This window comes from Haematobia irritans, chromosome 1 (assembly GCF_050003625.1).
Source record: "Haematobia irritans isolate KBUSLIRL chromosome 1, ASM5000362v1, whole genome shotgun sequence".
NCBI lineage: Eukaryota > Metazoa > Arthropoda > Insecta > Diptera > Muscidae > Haematobia > Haematobia irritans.
The window spans coordinates 48,705,303-48,720,765 of record NC_134397.1 but is presented as its reverse complement, the minus strand read 5'-3'; the positions used below and the strand labels follow the sequence as shown (position 1 = coordinate 48,720,765).

The window sequence follows — 15,463 nt, the reverse complement described above, 5'->3', positions numbered from 1 at the left end:
CAAATCGGGGATATTTTTTCGTGGATGGGGACAAAATTGTTGAGTTGGGGAATTGGGGATTTGATGGGGGATTTCCGCAAATTTGGGGATTTTTGTGGGGAATTTTCGAAATCTGTTCAGAAGATTCAGAATGATGGTTTATATGAAATTCTTTACTTCTACATGCATAAAAAAGGCTAAAAGAAGAAAGGCATAAAAAAAGCGTAAATATAAAAAAAAATCCTCTTTATTCAACTGCATTTATATGGGCGTCCAAGAGCTACTTTACATGTTACTCTGTTTCCTATTGTGAATTATTTCGTAAGGACTTATCTGCGTACATCACATATTTGGAAAATATATCCCATACATATAGAGTTTATATCGGGACAACAACGCCTTTTGATCTATCACCGTACTCCCATTTTTATTTCTCGAGTAAGTAGAAGGTGATTTGCATAAGAAACAAATTCAATGACTATACCAATAATTAGCTCTGATGAGGGCTTGTATCAGATGATATTTTGAGCACCCGTCTCCTGGTTTTGTAATCTTCATCTTTTTGTAACTCGCAAACTGGTATAACAAAAATTGCATATTTTTCCAATTTTTATTTTTTACGGATTTTCTACAGCAGACTCTATTCTTTGACCTTTAAAAAAAAAACTTGCTAAAAATGAATTGGGGATTATTGTGGGGAATTTTAAATTAAATTGGGGATTTTTGGGGATGAAAGCGTTCCATTTTGGGGACAAGAGCTCGGAAAATTCTGGCAACACTGCTAAGACCCCATAAAGTATATATATTCTGGGTCGTGGTGAAATTCTGAGTCGATCTGAGCATGTCCGTCCCTTCGTCCGTCTGTTGAAATCACGCTAACTTCCGAACGCAACAAGCTATCGACTTGAAACTTGGCACAAGTAGTTGTTATTGATGTAGGTCGGATGGTATTGCAATGGGCCATATCAGTCCACTTTTACGTATAGCCCCCATATAAACGGACCCCCAAATTTGGCTTGCGAATCCTCTAAGAGAAGCAAATTTCATCCGATCCGGCTGAAATTTGGTACATGGTGTTAGTATATGATCCCTAACTACCATGCAAAAATTGGTCCATATCGGTTCACAATTATATATAGCCCCCATATAAACCGATCCCCAGATTTGGCTTGCGGTGCCTCTAAGAGAAGCAAATTTCGTCCGAACCGGCTGAAATTTGGTACATGGTGTTAGTATATGGTTTCTAACAACCATGCAAAAATTGGTCCACATCGGTCCATAATTATATAGAGCCGCCATATAAACCGATCCCCCGATTTGGCTTGCGGAGTCTCTAAGAGAAGCAAATGTCATCCGATCCGGCTGAAATTTGGTACATGGTGTAAGTATATGGTCTCTAATGACCATGCAAAAAATGGTCAACATCGGTTCATAATTATATATAGCCGCCATATAAACCGATCACCAAATTTGACCTCCGGAGCCTCTTGGAAGACCAAAATTCATCTGATTCAGTTCAAATTTGGTACGTGGTGTTAATATATGGCCTCAAACACCCATGCAAAAATTAGTCGCAATCGGTCCATAATTATATATAGGCCCCTATAAAAACCGATTCCCAGATTTGACCTCCGGAGCCCCTTAGAAGAGCAAAATTCATCCGATTTGGTTGAAATTTGGTACGTGATGTTAGTATATTGTATCTAATAACCATGCAGGAATTGGTTCATCAGTCCATAATTATATATACATAGGTCCCATATAAACCGATCCCCAAATTTGACCTCCGGTGCCTTATGGAGAACCAAAATTCATCCGATCTGGTTGAAATTTGGTACGTGGTATATGATATTTAACATCTATGCCAAAAGTGGTTCATATCAGTCCGTAATCATATATAGCCCCCATATAAACCGATCCAGAGATTTGGTTTTGGAGCCTCTTGGAGCAGCAAATTTCATCCGAGTCAGTTGAAATTTGGTACATTGTGCTAGTATATGGCCGTTAACAACCATTCCTAACTAGATCCATATCGGTCTATAGTTATATATAGCCCTCAAATAAATCGATCCCCAATCACACAAAAATTGGTCCATATCAAGTTCATAATTGTATGTTATATAGCCCCCACATAAGCGACCCCAATATTTCAATTCTGACTCTACGTATCGAGCAAAAGGTCCATATCGAAATACATAACTTTTTTGTCTAATATATACCACGTATGGACTAACTCACAATTTAGAAAACGATGTTAAGAAGTTTTAAGATACCACAACCCAAGTAATTCGATTGTGGATGACATTCTTTCGTAGAAATTTCTACGCAATCCATGGTGGAGGGTACATAAGATTCGGCCTGGCCGAACTTACGGCCGTATATACTTGTTATAGAAATAAAATTTTGACAAAATTTTCTACCAAACCACCGATTCCTTTTAGAAATTTGGGATAATAAATATAGAAAATAAAAGAGCGTATTTGGGGTTTTAAAAGTCAAATATTGGTACACACACTGTCGCATAGGTAGTCCTGGGCAGATATCCCGTTCCAGAGATATGGTTCCCTTCCCATTCCCAAATGTAAATTTCAAAAATAAATAAACCGGATGTTTCCTTGGCATTGTTCCTGCGAAATTTTAACTTAAAATTCCCAGTAGTTTTTCCAAAAAATCTGTTTTTCGAAAAAAAATCCTAAAGATTCTTTACTATAATCTATTACAATTGGTTTGGTGATAAAATAAAACGTAAATTCTACAATTGGTTCAGTGTATAATGAATGGAACAATAAAGGTGGAATTACATAATATGCGGCCATGCGTGCGTACGTTGTATTCGAATGCGTTTACGAACACGATTCTATAATTGAGTTATGCGCTTTACAGACTATCAGTTATTCCGGACGGAATGTCGGTGTTTGTAAAGAATCTTACAGTGTGTCGGATCGATACGACTTGTCGGCGATGACTAAATAATCGGTAAATGTGTCATCGATCCCATAAACATGCGGCAGTATCGATTATGCCTTCGGACTTAACTTATAAAGTGCACAATATATGGAATATGTTCGACACGAGCACGAGCGCATAATGCGCTTTACAGACTATCAGTTATTCCGAACGACAGTGCTCGTGTCGAACATATCCCATATATTGTGCACATTATAAGTTAAGACCGAAGGCATATAACACGTTTACCGATTATTTAGTCATCGCCGACAAGTCGTATCGATCCGACACACTGTAAGATTCTCTACAAACACCGACATTCCGTCCGGAATAACGTGCTCTTATTTTTCTCGTTTATTCTTAATCTTCGGAACTGTCAAACATAGTTTGACACCCATGGCTCATCTATGCATTATAATGTCTATGGCAAAGAGAGAAAAATTTTTGTTTTTTGCAAGTTTTCCCTTGATAACTTTACGGAAAAAATACGCAAACAGACCTAATATCAGTTTATGGATTTGCCATCTCTGACAATGGTTGGAGAATTGGATAAATAATGTCATAGTATACTATAAGAAGAAGAAGAATATATTGTCAGCTGGCTATCATTGGCATGACACTAAAACCAACAACAAAAACATAAAAGTAAACACCTGCCGGTAGAATTGAATTTTAGTCCTGTCAGTGAAAAGTTTCGATTTGTGAAAAACAAGTGCCTTAAATTAATGATAATTTTATAAAAACACAAGGAACATACTAAAATAAATTAAAAATACCAGTGTACCAATCTGTTATATACATATTCATACACTTAAAAAAAAAGAATAGTGAACAAAGGTAAGAATTATATTCTTTATTGTTTGATTGTTTTGTGTATATTACCATATAATATCTTAAAAAAGAAGAAAACAATATATAGTATCGTTAATTTGTTATTGTTTTTTTTTCTGTTCAAAGAGTTTTAAGTGTCCTTCTGTGTAAGTTTGTGTGTATGTTGGTATTGTGTATTCTTGTTTACTTGTGTTAACCCTTGGAGGAGAATCTAAAATCCTAAGTCGGCTAAAACTGCGTCCAGTTCATTTTGCAGATTGGATGCCTTGGAACGAACTTGATGAATTTCATCTTGTAAATTATCAACGTTGGCCTGCAACAAAACATTACATTTTTTCATGGCAAGTAACCGGCTCTCATGTTTCTTGAGTCTTGGTTCCAAGTTCTCTTTCTTGGCGGAATTCGTAGCATCCTGCAGAGAAGTAAGCATACAATATTTGAAATGTTATAGTGGAGTTATTTTTAATCGCTTAGTAACGCTTACCTCTGGTTCTGATTCACTTTCAGTTTCATTACCACTCTCCTCTGATTCGGATTCTTCAGATTCTTCCTCTGACTCTTCTTCAGACTCCTCTGGTTCCTCTTCTTCCTTTTCTTCGGCATTTTCGTGTTCGTTTTCTTCATCATCCATGTCTTCTTTCATGGATGCAGCCATTTTGTGGACTTCCTTTTCGAGTTTTTTGAACTTTTTGTTTTCTTCCCTAAAATGATAGTAAAAATCATTAATTGTAGAATAGTCCTGCAGAAATGTCAAAATATATTTGCTAATTGGCTGATCGATGCATACACTTTAATTGATCTATCTAATTCCATAAAAATTTAATATAATTGTTGAACAAATTATACATTTAACCCTGGAAAATCATCCTTATATTTTGTGCACTAACGTCATCCTTCGTCATTTTGACTACGGCATATTTCAAGGTGCTATAATTTGCATCGCGAATGAGAATTGAGTTTATTTTCTTATTAAATTTCTTCTTAATAAGCATAGAACAAAAATTCATAAAATAGTTGACTATTCAGTCCATTGTGATACCACATTGGTGAACTTCTCTCACTGAGTGCTGCCCGATTCCATATTAAGCTCAATGACAAGGGACCTCCTTTTTATAGCCGAGTCCGAACGGCGTTCCACATTGCAGTGAAACCACTTAGAGAAGTTTTGAAACCCTCAGAAATGTCACCAGCATTACTGAGGTGGGATAATTCGCCGCTGACCTTGTGTATGCAAGGCCACGACCTTGTGTATGCAAGGCGGGCATGCTAACCATTGCACCACGATGGATCCCCCCTATCGACTAAAATGCACTTTAGATGGAAAATGAAATTACGAGTACGTGTCATTTTGACGAAAGATGATTGTCCAGGGTTAAATTCAGTCGAGCCAGTCCATGTATTCTTTGTGGAAGATGAAACATAGATAACAGGTTGGCTGATAAGTCCCCGGTCTGACACATAGATGGCGTCGCTAGTATTAAATGCATATTATTTTAATATAGCACCAACCTTCAAATGATTCGTGTCAAAATTTGACGTCTATAAGTCAATTAGTTTGTGAGATAGAGCGTCTTTTGTGAAGCAACTTTTGTTATTGTGGAAAAAAATGGAAAAAAAGAAATTTCGTGTTTTGATAAAATACTGTTTTCTGAAAGGAAAAAATACGGTGGAAGCAAAAACTCGGCTTGATAATAAGTTTCGGAATCTGCCCCAGGGAAATCAAAAATAATTGATTGGTATGCAAAATTCAAGCGTGGTGAAATGAGCAGGGAGGATGGTGAACGCAGTGGACGCCAGAAAGAGGTGGTTACCGACGAAAACATCAAAAAAATCCACAAAATGATTTTGAATGACCGTCAAATGAATTTGATCGAGATAGCAGAGGCCTTAAAGATATCAAAGGAACGTGTTGGTCATATAATTCATCAATATTTGGATATGCGGAAGCTCTGTGCAAAATGGGTGCCGCGCGAGCTCGTAATACACCCGAGTTTTTCCGTCGATATGTGACAATGGATGAAACATGGCTCCATCACTACACTCCTGAGTCCAATCGACAGTCGGCTGAGTGGACAGCGACCGGTGAACCGTCTCCGAAGCGTGGAAGGACTCAAAAGTCCGCTGGCAAAGTAATGGCCTCTGTTTTTTGGGATGCGCATGGAATAATTTATATCGATTATCTTGAGAAGGGAAAAACCATCAACAGTGACTATTACATGGCGTTATTGGAGAGTTTGAAGGTCGAAAAAAGTGTTGTTCCACCAAGACAACGCACCGTGCCACAAGTCATTGAGAACGATGGCAAAAATTCATGAATTGGACTTCGATCGTATTCTCCAGATCCAGATCTGTCCCCCAGCGACTTTTTCGTGTTCTCAGACCTCAAAAAGATGCTCGTAGGGTAAATATTTGGCTGCAATGAAGAGGTGATCGCCGAAACTGAGGCCTATTTTGAGGCAAAACCGAAGGAGTACTACCAAAATGGTATCAAAAAATTGGAAGGTCGTTATAATCGTTGTATCGCTCTTGAAGGGAACTATGTTGAATAATAAAAACGAATTTTGACAAAAAAATGTGTTTTTCTTTGTTAGACCGGGGACTTATCAGCCAACCTGTTAGTTCTTTTAGACAACGATATTGTAACGAAACCCATTTTATAATTCTACCTTTTAAAATTTGCTTGATCCGGGCGCAGAACTGGGAGAATTTTTATAAGTTTTACTAGGGAATGTTGCACTAACCGGTGGCATATCCTTCAGATGTTTTATTATAAATGCAATTAGAGTTATCATGAAGAATGCACTCGGTATGACTAGAAAATGGACAAAAACTTCATCTTGCAATACCGAAGTTAATCTGCAATCTGCATTGAAATTTCTAGACATTAAGATGTTGAAATAAGGGCATGGAAAGCCACAGAGGCATAGTACATAATGAAATATACAAAATGATGGAGACTAAAGTCCATAATTGGTCGGAAGCACTACGTAGCAGTGGATAGACCAATATTGCATGATAGTATACGCTAGTGTTTCCAGTATTTGTCTGGCTGTTGTCCGAAATGTGGGACGATTTTGTATCCAAAGTTTCCCAATTTATATTAAAATTTCTCATAAAAATCTCCAATAAATATTTGAAAGTTTTTTATGAAAAAAAAAAAACAAATAATAAAGAAATAGGATCTTTAGGATCTGTTGAAAATCAGTAATAAATTAAAAATTAAACAAAAATATATAAAATTTTTGCCATACCAGCTTGCGGGCTGCAATAAGACCAAGAATTCGAAACATAAAACCAAGAGAGCGGTTATCGTCTTCCAAAGGCTCGTGTAAAGAAAAATGGAGTTCTATCACCTTGTATGTATTTATGAACGAAAATTCACTTCTAAATACTCAAGTCGTAAAATTGGGTGGTAGATCAATATGAAGGTCGAGCATCTTCACCATTTCTATACTTATGGGATTCCAAAGGCTCGTGTAATGAAAACTAGAGTTCTATCACCATGTATTTATGAACGAAAATTCACTTCTAAATACTCAAGTCGTAAAATTGGGTGGTAGATCAATATGAAACTAAAGCATCTTCACCATTTCTATATTTATAGGATATATTGTCCAAATCAGTGAAGAACACTGATGAGTGAGCAGCATTTAGGCCCGAGCCGTCACGAAATTAATTAACAATTGTACAAAAATGTCTTAGCCAAGCTGAGTAAAATTATAAATTAGCGCTTGGGCCTTCAAAACAATGTCACAGAAAAGTATAAAAAGAGCAGTAGTGGTAAAAAATTTAGACAATCGAATCAATAATGTCCAACGATTGCCCATTAGTGAAACAGACGTAGATGCTCTTAATACCATTCTGCATCAAATGCGTTTTGATCAATTGATCAAACAACAAGGCTATACTAGTTATCGTTATGGGGGAAAGGATACTTCTTGAAAATAAACTTGTCCCAGTAAGGAAGTAAAGATTCCTGCGATGACAATTTCTGTTTGTAATGTTGCGCCACTTTGGTGCAATGGTTCCATACAAAGAATAATGGGCATTTCGACCAAACACCAAAAAGTTTTTCATCACTGGTGACATTTCAGAGCATCTCCGAATGACTTCAACGTAAAACGCTCTACTTTAAAAATGGGGTCCCAATTTTTATGACAAGAATCGGGCAGTAACTATTGATAAAAGTGACCTTCTGTGGTACCAAAATGGACACACATTTTGAAATTTTAGTTTAGGATATTTATATAAAAGTCGCATGAATTGTATTTTTTATCAATATGTAGACCGTAAGTTCGGCCAGGATTGCCTAGAAACTTGTACTATAGGCTGTCATCTACAATCGAATTACTTGGGTTGCGGTAACACTTACCGATGGCAGGGTATCTTAATACTTTTAACACTGTCTTCTCAATTGTAAGTTAGTCCATACGGGGTATATATTAAACAAAACAAGGGCCAATTAAATACGTAAATAATCCAGTTTGACAAAATTTTCAATAGAAATAAAATTTTGACAAACTTTCTATAGAAATAAAATTTTGACAAAATCTTCTCTAGCAATAAAACTTGACAAAATTTTCTATAGAAATAAAATTTTGACAAAGTTTTCTAAAGAAATAAAATTTTTACAAAATTTTCTATATAAATAAAATCTAGACAAAATTTTGTATAGTAATACAATTTTGACAAAATTTTGTATAGTAATAAAATTTTGACAAAATTTTCTATAGAAATTTTGGTGGATTATTTTTGGGGATCGGCTATATATAACTATAGACCGATATGGACCAATTTTGGCATGGTTGTCAGCGGATCGGATCCAATCGGATGAATTTAGCTCGTCCATGAAGCTCCGGAGTTCAAATCTGGAGATCGGTTTATATGAGGGCTATATATAATTATGGACCGATGTGGGCCAATTTTTGCATGGTTGTGAGAGACCATATACTAACACCATGTACCGGATCGGATGAATTTTGCTCCTCCAAGAGGCTCCGTAAGCCAAATCTGAGCGTCGGTTTACTAGTATATGGGGGTTATACGTAAAAGTGCTACGATATGGCCCATTCGCCATACCATCCGACCTACACCAATAACAACTACTACTACCACGACCCAAAATATATATACTTTATGGGGTCTTAGAGCAATATTTCGATGTTTTTTTTTTTTTTTAAACGGAATGACAAAGTTAATGTACCCCCCATCCTATGGGGAGGGTATAAAAATTAAATTGAATAGTGTAAGTAAACCTAATAAAACTAGCACCCACTATATCTGACCTGAAAATTTGTCAAAACTGCCAACTCTGGCGAAATCACTTTTTGAGAAGATGTAGGGAAGTGTATGGACTATTAATACAACTAAGACAAAAAATTCAGCCTGGAATATTAGAAATAATCAACTCCGTCTTACTTAAACCCAAAATGGCCATTGAGTGGTGGATATCGCATATATTACAAATATTGATTTTATTCTATTCTATGTCCCTTATAGCCAAATTTTGAAAGTGTGTCAATACTCATAAATATTGCCATTACTGAAGGATTTAATTTGCAATGATCAAATTTTTGTCTGAATCAATGACTGTCTAAGTTGTATGCCCACAGCCCAGGCTCTTACTCAATATTTCAATAAATCGATAAATATGTTAAAATTATTCATATATCCTTGGTATATAGAATACTTACTTGAGAATGACATGGTTCTTTTTCATTGCTTCCTTCAAGGCGGCCTTTTCCTTTTTCGCTGCTTCCTGTTTCACCTTGACCTTGGTAAGTTTGCTTCGCAATGCCTTTACTTCCTTGTTCAAACGACGTTCACGTCGGGCAATCTTCTTTTCTTCGGGTTCATCAGGATCACTTTCGCTTTCTGGTTCGAAATCAGGTCCGCTATCTCCTCCATTAAGAACTTCACTAGCCCGACGAGAATCCAAACCACCCTGTAAAGGTAATTATCATTAGATATCAATCATGAAACGCTTGGCTTAAAACAGTACAGAAAAAATGATTTTGAGCTTTGAGATCTTAATGAGACATTTTGCAATGAATTTGAAACAGACCAATGTCATACATTATACGACGTATGAGTACACTTAAAAAATTAAAGTAATATATATGTACATATCAACAATAAAATTTCAATTAAAGAATTATATGGTAAAATAAAAAATAATGAAAACAATTATTTTATTATATTACAAAAAATATCAGAATTTCTGCAATTAAAATTTATATAAAACTAATGAAAAAATAATTAGATATAACTAAAAAAACGAAAGAAATTATTTTAGGCTGGAGAATAGACTTATTTCAATGGGAGACTCCACGCCACTGTTTGTAAACTGTCAGCTAAGGAAAACCACTATTTAAGTTTTGTATAAGTAAACTACTGTTTAGAGGAACCCTTTTGTTTTTACTTATTGAATCCCATTTCCATACATATTAAAAATTGTCACAACTATGATGCAACAAAATTTTGAATGGACATCGCAAACCATGCAAACCCACAATATTTTGGAGTTGCGAATGATAGATGTAAAACTTGCAACGTTTTCAATTTAAACAATATAGCAGCATATTTTTGCATCCCTTTTATCGGGGAACCAAACTAAAAATGTTCATAATTTCTCGATCTCGTTTTTATCAAAAATTTGTTAATTGGAAAAATTAAATACAGGTCGAATATAATCAAAACAAGTTTGTAACGTTCATAATTTCTTTCATACAAAATTAGGATTTCTACATAGGTTTACGAATTTTGCGACATACTTATTATGCCGTCGTAATTGTATGTCGCAAAAGTCACAGTTTGCGACATGCCAATATTGTATATCAATCCAGTTTTCAAAAAAAAAAAAAAAAATACTCGACGATGGACAACATTTACGGTCGATCAGCTTTATATCTACAAAACTATCGAAAAAACGAAGGTAGATACATACTTTGTTGATTTCAAGGGAACTATGTTGAATAATAAAAACGAATTTTGACAAAAAATGTGTTTTTCTTTGTTAGACCGGGGACTTATCAGCTAACCTGTCAAGAGAGAAGTTCACCAATGTGGAATAGTTTAAGTGAGACTGATATATCGGGCTGCCACCTAACCTAACCTACGACAATGAAAAGGGACCTTCTTTTTATAGACGAGTCCGAAGGGCGTTTCACTTTACGGTGAAACCACTTAGAGAAGCTTAGAAAAACTCAGAAATGTCACCACCATTACTGAGAGAGGATAATCCACCATTGATAATGCCCTCTCAGTAATTGTGTTGTGTAGAACCACGTTACCATTGCTCCATGGTGAGGTCTTCTAAAGCCCGTTTCTATACCGGTACATCGGAAATAGGATCAAAATCATCAGTCGGTGTAAAAAGATTAAGCGGTCTACCGGTTTCACTCGATGTACACCCAGAAAAAAGTGCCGTCGAAACTAAAGGAAAAAATGTTTATCAATTTAGTTTAGCCATTTTATTTCCATTAAGTTAAATTTTTGTTAATAAAATTTACTTTTTTTTTAATAAAATTTACTTGTTTCAGTAAAAAAAATCCTAAAATGGAAGCAGTTAGGAATAGTTCATTAACTATAACAAGGCATGGAATTTTACTAATACTGTTTTCTTCGCTGGGTGTAAGAATTTACGACTGAACAAGAAAATTTTATTCATTGATAACGAAGCATTCGTAAAAATAAACAAAAACCGAACTAAAACCAAGTTTCCTCAAATTTAGTCAAATTTCTTATAAAACGATAACACTGACTTCCTTTATTATAGAAAGCTTATCATACATACGAATAACACTTGGCATAAAAAAATATTGTAGTTCATTCGTACTAAAAAGTATTCAATCCTTTTAAAAAATTAAGGAAACACACTTGTTAGAATATAGGAAATTTTCCTATATTTCTTTTATCTACCTGTAATCAATACCTGTCATCGATGTAATCGATATGTTTGCGCGTGGGTTGTTTTTTTAGTTGGAATCGCGTTGTTATGGTATACGGAGAGATTGTTAAAAATAATATAGTAAAATAATATAATAAATAACAGTCGATGCTGTTTATTCTTAATAAATATATTTAATATATTAATAAAACATGTCTTTCATTGAAGAAAAAATGCCTATATAAATAAATAAAACTGTATTTAAAAACGAAGGTTTACCACAAATATGTAAGATTTGTCCAAATGAATGAAAAAAGTTCAATAAAATCAGTCCATGTATGAATTCAATTCAGTTAATTTTTTTCATTCTGTGTATAGTGGTACATAAATATAGGAAAATGTTAACTAATATATGGAATGCATTCTACCTAATTTCTACGAAAATCACATCATTCAAACAAATAAAAATGTCTTTGGCGCTATACGAAGTTCAACTTTCTTCACAAGGAGTTCATTTTAACTTAAAGAAGTGATTACTTTTTTCTGGGTGTACCTAAAGCAGTATTTAAAGTTTCCAAAGGCTCATTTCAAGTGCGAAACTTCGAAAATTTATTGGATAAAATACAAACATGAAATATCTTAAGTAAAGCTCCAAATGAAATGTATCGAAAAACTTGGAAAATTTTTGGAAAAATTGTCTGTGTTTTGCATTTCACACAAACGAAAGTTGCCTTTGGCCAAGTTTTGCTTTCGGTAAATCAATTACAATTTTCTACGAGTTTTTTTTCAACAACAAAGTGAAGAAATTGGCATTATTAAATTATTGTAAAGAAAAAGCCAGATACCAATCTTCACAAGCCTAGCTATACATATTTAATCGCTGGCTAGATCGAATTTCCATAGCCAGAGGTAGATGACTCAAAAAAAAAATGAAATTCTGTTTCTGCATTACAAACTCTAGCATACATTTGGGCACAGATTTTCCAAGGACTTTGTAAAATTTTTGGGAAAACAAACTTGCACACAAATTAAGTCCAATTCCAGAGTATTTCCATTTCAAAGTGTTGAATTTCTAATGAATATGGAAATTTTTTGGAAAATCAATATTGGATAAATTGGTCAAAATTCCAGAATATTTCCAATTAATTTGAAATATTTTTGGAAAATCAAAATGGGACCCAAATAAAGTCCAATTCGAAAGTCGTTCCATTTTAAAGTTATGGATATACAGTGATACCTCTGAGAAGTGGACACCCATGGATGCCTAAATTTTGCCCATATTTGGCAGACGTTCAGTTAACTTTATTATGTTAATATAGCAAACGTCCCCAGACAACTGTCCTCTTTTGGAAGGTGTCTGGTTTTCAAAGTGTCCAAGTTTGAGAGTTTTCACTGTATTCCAAATCCCCCCATTACCTTTTAATACCACAATAAAAAGCGGGAGACCACATTCTAGTTGTGATTTAATATTTTTTTTAGTAATCTACAGCTAAATATGTTTCCTATTTTTGTTGGCTTTCATTTTGTGTTAGCTAAGAGCTATGTTTGAAGATCTCTAAAACATAGAAACTACAGAAAAACATTTATCTAGACATTACTATGACTTCACACTATGTATCTCTAAGAAAAACAACATAGATCACTACGATAACGAGGACGATAACACGATCTGGAATAGCTACCTTATGACGGCCATTGCAATGATAAAATGAATTTGGCTCATAATCATGTTCATCGTAAGCATAGTAATAATCATTTTGGCTTGAATTATTAGCATGACCATGTAACGAACAAATACCCTTGGATAAATTAGAAAGCATATTAGAAAGAGAGTTAATAGCCAGCAAAGAATATACCGCAAAAAGATTGGGCATTAGCATTAACCATCAGGGAAATTGACCTTGACCATGACCACATCATCATACCTGTAATGCCAAAGCCAATTTTCTTTCGAGCGATTGTATTTGTCTCTTTTGCTCTTCGATTTCGGTTTTAGCTTGATCGAGCATTTCACCAGTTTGCAAATATTTGGCTTCCAGATCCTTAGCATGTTTTCGTGATTCTTCGGATTCTTTTTTCAGGGAATTAACAAAGGTCTCTTCAGCAGCAGGTGTTGTTTCCATGGTGGCCACAATAATACGGGAGCCATATTCAAGAGTTTTATCACGGGATTTTTCACGCTCCAGCTCAGCTTCGAGGGTGGCTATCTTGGCAAGAAGTTTTTTATTTTCTCTCTCCTGGGCCTCACGATTACGCAATTCGAAGGCCAACATTTGTTTGGTACTTTGTAGATCATCACGAAGCTTATCAATGTCGTCCAATTCATCGCCACTGGAACCATCGATAAGGGCTGAAACTATACTACCGGCTCTAGATAAACTATTGCTGCCAGCTACAGAGACACCATCGGTGGTCTAGAGATTAGAAAATAAAATTTAATAGTAAATTTACTTATTATCGTTTACATCTCTTACATCAACCGCTGCCCCAGCTGCTGTTGAGGCTCCTCCTGCAGCAGCTCCTAGCATATTAATTTTTGATTGGGATTTTTGCAATTGTTCCTCAATGGTCATTTGTCGTCTGAATTTACGCAGACCCTCAATGAAAGGCTTACTACGATCATTTGTTTGTGTTGGCTTTAGTCTCACGCCCGATTGAATTTGTTTCAAGAGCTTATTATGGGAATTTTGTTTTTCAGTTTCATAAATGAATTTATTATCCACCTTGGTCATTGATTTGCATGTGAGTATAGGTTGAGATCTAAAAACAGATGATAGGCCAAACAATGTTGTCATGTCGCTCAAAGAAGCCAATTAATATTTTAACAAATCACATACCTGTCATTACATTCTACATGGCGTAGTTTTCGGCCACTTTCTACCTCCTTCATCATTTCCGACCAATCAGGACGTTTGCGTGGTCGAGTTCTATATAGATCACAAAAATATTAGGTGGGGTTAACGATGTTTTTTTTTCTCAAGAATATTTCAAATCTTACTTTAGTTTCTCTAATGCTGCTTTTTGGGTTGGTGTCAATTCACGTTTTTCACCATTCAAACCCAATGGTGGTGGTGGTGGTGGGGGAGCTTTTGGCACCAATGAAGGTAATGGTGGTGGTGCAGGAACTATTCAACAATAACAAACAAAAAAACGTAAACAAATTTAGAGAGAGAGAGAAATCAATGCAAAATTATCCTTTCAAACAATCAAACAATTCTTTGGTAAGGCTTTTGAAGATCGCAAATCGGTGAACTGTTCTTCAATTCACACCAAATTCAAATGGTTAAAATTTTCTTCTATTCACCGAATTGTTGTTGCTGATTGGTTATTTTGTGTTGCACTTTGAAGAAAATCTTCCTCTTATAATACATAATTATATAGTATATTCAGGCATATTTACATATAGCGTTAATTGGTAGTATATGATATATTTTTTTTCTTCGTTTCGTTTATACATGTATATGTAACAACTTATATATCTATATTTAATATAATTAAGTATTGGCATTTATAGACATTTCCTTTTGGTATTTTTGCAAAATCCAAAATTCGTTTAACTGCGTATTTTGTTTATAAAGCGCTTTACTTTTTAGATGCAAAATGCAAATTAATTTGTTATGGGTTCAGTATCTCTTATACTATAGTATTCTTAAATATATATATTATATGTACACATTAAATTTCCTATATAAATTATGGAGATAATTGAAAGAAGACAGGTAATTACCATTTTATTATAATCGTCTTTGTGCATAAGTTGATTCATTTAATAGATATATAACATATTTATAGATGTTGTGAATTTTCCGAGAAAATTTA

At 34.8% G+C, this 15,463-nt stretch overlaps 2 protein-coding genes across 10 annotated transcripts in view; one reads left to right on the top strand and one right to left on the bottom strand.

The window, feature by feature from the left end:
- The first annotated feature begins 3,554 nt into the window (after nucleotides 1–3,554).
- Nucleotides 3,555–15,463, top strand: part of LOC142220845 (uncharacterized) — a 175,657-nt gene continuing 163,748 nt past the window's right edge. For 3 of the 4 annotated variants that reach the window (XM_075290223.1, XM_075290220.1, XM_075290222.1), the window contains exon 1: nucleotides 3,555–3,762. The gene's annotated coding sequence lies outside the window, so the exon portion shown is untranslated. The remainder of the gene's footprint in view (nucleotides 3,763–15,463) is intronic. The other variant, XM_075290221.1, reaches the window with a different exon arrangement.
- Nucleotides 3,754–15,463, bottom strand: part of sals (sarcomere length short) — a 68,961-nt gene continuing 57,251 nt past the window's right edge. For 5 of the 6 annotated variants that reach the window (XM_075290215.1, XM_075290216.1, XM_075290211.1 and 2 more), the window contains 8 exons: nucleotides 14,643–14,769; nucleotides 14,482–14,571; nucleotides 14,119–14,404; nucleotides 13,570–14,058; nucleotides 13,327–13,443; nucleotides 9,450–9,700; nucleotides 4,241–4,457; nucleotides 3,754–4,168 (listed from right to left, as the gene is read on the bottom strand). In XM_075290215.1, the coding sequence (XP_075146330.1) occupies nucleotides 3,968–4,168; nucleotides 4,241–4,457; nucleotides 9,450–9,700; nucleotides 13,327–13,443; nucleotides 13,570–14,058; nucleotides 14,119–14,404; nucleotides 14,482–14,571; nucleotides 14,643–14,769 (1,778 nt within the window). In that variant the 3' untranslated portion in view covers nucleotides 3,754–3,967. The remainder of the gene's footprint in view (nucleotides 4,169–4,240; nucleotides 4,458–9,449; nucleotides 9,701–13,326; nucleotides 13,444–13,569; nucleotides 14,059–14,118; nucleotides 14,405–14,481; nucleotides 14,572–14,642; nucleotides 14,770–15,463) is intronic. The other variant, XM_075290212.1, reaches the window with a different exon arrangement.